Source organism: Anopheles marshallii, chromosome 2 (genome assembly GCF_943734725.1).
Source record: "Anopheles marshallii chromosome 2, idAnoMarsDA_429_01, whole genome shotgun sequence".
Taxonomy (NCBI): Eukaryota; Metazoa; Arthropoda; class Insecta; order Diptera; family Culicidae; genus Anopheles; species Anopheles marshallii.
The window spans coordinates 28,645,589-28,649,311 of record NC_071326.1 but is presented as its reverse complement, the minus strand read 5'-3'; the positions used below and the strand labels follow the sequence as shown (position 1 = coordinate 28,649,311).

The 3,723-nt window shown below is 41.0% G+C and overlaps 2 protein-coding genes across 2 annotated transcripts; one reads left to right on the top strand and one right to left on the bottom strand.

Annotated features, from left to right (window-relative positions):
• Positions 1 to 1,676: 1,676 nt before the first annotated feature.
• Positions 1,677 to 2,239, bottom strand: LOC128707698 (NADH dehydrogenase [ubiquinone] 1 beta subcomplex subunit 2, mitochondrial-like). The gene is made up of 3 exons (XM_053802656.1): positions 2,130 to 2,239; positions 1,829 to 1,952; positions 1,677 to 1,754 (listed from the first exon to the last, which is right to left on the bottom strand). The coding sequence occupies exons 1-3, from the start codon at positions 2,237 to 2,239 to the stop codon at positions 1,677 to 1,679; spliced, it is 312 nt and encodes a 103-aa protein (XP_053658631.1).
• Positions 2,240 to 3,238: 999 nt separating this feature from the next.
• LOC128709309 (uncharacterized) lies at positions 3,239 to 3,418 on the top strand. Its single transcript, XM_053804296.1, has one exon. It carries the CDS (start codon positions 3,239 to 3,241, stop codon positions 3,416 to 3,418), a length of 180 nt encoding a protein of 59 aa, XP_053660271.1.
• The last annotated feature ends 305 nt before the right edge of the window (positions 3,419 to 3,723 follow it).

The following is a 3,723-nucleotide window of genomic DNA, read 5'->3' as shown; positions in this document are numbered from 1 at the left end:
TTGGAGCGGCGCGCGGTTTAACACTGGACAAAGATTGATGGGAAGAAAATGGTCTGCTGGTCTGGTCATTTGCTAAACACTTTTCTAATAGTCAATGGGCAGCTTTCGACCACCCACACCACCCAATCAGGTGATTGACACGCTCAAGACGAGTTTTCCGTGGCGTGAGGTGAACATATTGCTGCTTAATGCTTTCCCGGTAAGACCGTCGATGAGGTCATGGAAGCGGAAGATATGATAATCATATTTCTTATGACTTCAGCATGTAGATTAGATAACAATTCTGGTTTGTTTGGATATTTTCAGGATAGGTTAGTTAATTGAATGTGGGTGTACACATATTTCACATAACATATCCCGGTACATCAGAATAAAAGTTACAATAAATTGTTTATTTCAAGTCGTATGAAGACAGCCCACCGAGGTGAGTTTAAAAAAAATCCACATTTACATTTGTATTGTATTTTGGAGATTTTTTTTATCCATAAAATAATACCTTGCTTCGTTTCTTTCCTTTCGTTGAAATCGCTGGCGGTTTCACGAAAAAATCCTTTCGGTCAAGTTTATCAAAAGTATTTCATATAGCTGTTCGCACTTTTTTCTATTGATTCGCAAGATTGTAATCGTTGGTAAGTAAGTAATCTTGTTTCATTCGTTCTGCCGATATAGATCGCAGATAAGAATTGGTTTTCCACGTTCGATGGATGATCTCTAGTTATAAGAAGTTAGGGAAAGGTAAAATTTTTGTCCTAACGTAAATGTCAACGTATGGAATATTTTAGCGCCAGAATTCTCACACCACATTTGAAATTAATATTGCAATACTTATTTCTACGGTTGTGAAGGTTGTGAAGCATATAGCATAAAACCTGTATATTAAATGAAGCTAGATCTAGATCTAGTTCAGGCACAAGGTGTAAACTGTCTACAAACTTACCTTTTATTCATGATCGAAATGTTGTAGTGCTCCAATTTTTTATATACTTTTAATTATGTTTGATTACTATTGGTACACTCAGCGGCAAATAGATCTTACTAATTGGGTGTAAGGAATTTGAGAGCTTCAACAGAACGTAGTTCGATAGGCTAAAAAGAACAAATACGATTTCAACTGACCAACCCTTTGCGATGTCTGAAAAAATGGCTGAATTACTCAATTCAGGTAAAGTGTAATAGTTTTCAAAGGAAAATCAATTAAATTTAGTCTACAACCCTTTTGGCGGATTCTCAAGTCTTTGCTACGGTGGATTGGGTTAGATGGGAATATGAGCCGGTCCTATCATGTCTGGCGCCGTTAAAAAATATGCCACCGGACCGCTCCATCTGGTAGCTCTATCTATAGGAATCTTTAGAATAGCTAACTAATTTTCATTATCGCTAGATCTAAACTCAACTTCTGCTATTGTTTCGACTGATGTGAGATGTCTCTAACTTTTGTCGTTTTTTAACTTTAGTAAGGAGCATTCCAAAAGTAACAAAATTCTTTTCGCCATTCAAAGTGTTCAACTATTGATACGTTTACCGCCAAATCGTTTAAATTGTTTCTGTAACCCGAATCAAGCAATTGCTATAACACCAGTTTCAGTTTACGCTACAGCCGCCACTGTTTATTTACAACCGAATCTGATGGATGTTCTAAAACCAAGGATGGAAAACGGATTTGCTGGCAGTGAACTTTACTCGTCCAAATCACTTGACGGTATACCCAGCTCAGAGTTGGTCCACGAAGACGGATCGGGATATTCGAATTCACCCTAAAACATTGACACAAGTTGCAACATTATCACTTGCTTGGCGAATTTGAAAACGGCCTCTAATCAATAATTACCGTAATGTGTTCGTATTCGTGGAACAGATGCCAAAGAATCCACCACCACATGAAACCTCCGGCAACTTGCGCACCAACCCGAGCCAGCAACTCCGGCTTCGGACCATTTACTCGATAAGACCAGCTGCCATTTCATGAAACCAATTGTGTCCGTATAATGCGGATATGGAAGACGGAGATTGATGTTCCAATAATGCCCGTTGTAACCACAGCAAGGATTCGCCGGCGTGATAGAAAGGAAAAACAAAACAATTACATAATGAAATGCGGAGGAATTATCGATCCCGTCTGATTCACTTACTCGTGTCCATGGCGTACGATCTGGTTGCGAAGGCCAGTGGGGTTCACCTTCTTGGCAGCGACTCCACGAGCCAGCAGTCTTCCGACCAAAAGTGCACGGGAAGCCAGCATTTTTACCGTGCTACGGACCCCGAAATTTTCACGCAAACACGGTTCACGATTATTTTCCTGCTACAAAAAAATAACAACAAACTGACAGCTGGCACGTTTGACAGCATTCGTCTGGCATTCCAGCACCCAAAGACCATTCGAGTAGTTGGCACCCGTGGTCGAGTTCGAGTAGTTGGGAGGAAATCAAACACAAGAATAATGCATCCGACACTCCATTATTCAGTTTACTGAGGTATTTGTTTTGATAATTAAATAATGAAATTTGTTTATGATGATAATTTGTTTAAATACGAAATACGGCAATGATTTCAAAAAATACGAGAAAGATGTGTTGCGTATTGCATACAATCGGGGCGTTTCTCGTTGTAAACAGTAACACATTCATTGCATACCTTCAGGTTTATTTCCTCGGTTGATTCCAACAGATGGCAGTAGCGAAGTTCACAATTTGAATTGGCCGAAACGGTTTTTGGAAATGTATTTTTTTTATGCAGCATTGTTCTAAGCAGCTTAGATGTGCTTATATGTTACATGATAACACAAACAAAAGATTGCCCATTTTCATCACAAGCATAAACAACGATTGCGCAACCCTTTTTTTGCCTACCATATTCTAGCTGGAACTCAATGTTTACCAATCGTTCGCTGTTATCAGTGGGTCAAGAACAGCTGTTGGTACTGCCGGAGAAAACGGCTTCGCATGATTATTTCATACATGTTGATAATGGCTCACAAACATTTCTTCCCTATAGCCGAAAAAACATCCCCCCCACCAATGTGCCCAATTATTGTTCGGCCTGCCTGTAATCATAACAAACCGTGCTGGTATAAAAGCATCAACACATCGTTTCGAACGGCATAGCCAAAGTTGAACAAGTTGCTGCAACGCACCACCAAAAAACATCCACCCAAGAAAACAACTACATTTCGAGTAAGTTTCGCTATGTTGCGAGTGAACAGTTGCCGAATACTCATCGCTTATTTTGCTTCCATTTAGAAATGAAATTCCTGTGGTTCATCACCTTCCTGCTCGCGCTCGTCGGCATGATTGCTGGTGATGCGTGCCCGAAAGGCTTCAAGTCGCAGAACAACAAGTGCGTCAGCCCGCGCCCAGTGCACGGCGACTGCCCGAAGGGATCGACTTACAGCGCGAAAGTTAACCTGTGTGTTCACAACTAGAAATAAAGCACCCATCTAAGGGAGATGTTGTGTGTTGCCATTGTTCAGTAACGAAAGAAGAATTGTTTGCCCACAATTTCGTGGAAATTGTCCAGTTGCTCGGCAGATGCGGAGACGATTTTCATCCGATGGTAAACACCGAATTCCTTCCATTAACCACGTTAATACGCTGTGCAAAGTTTCGTGCAGCTGCGACGATCGCCACTCGGTTTAACCCGCGGCGAGATGCAGCTATTCCCCACAAGTGCCGCTGTCCATTGGCGAAAGAAAAAAAAAAGGGATAAAGCTCAACATTCTATCAACAC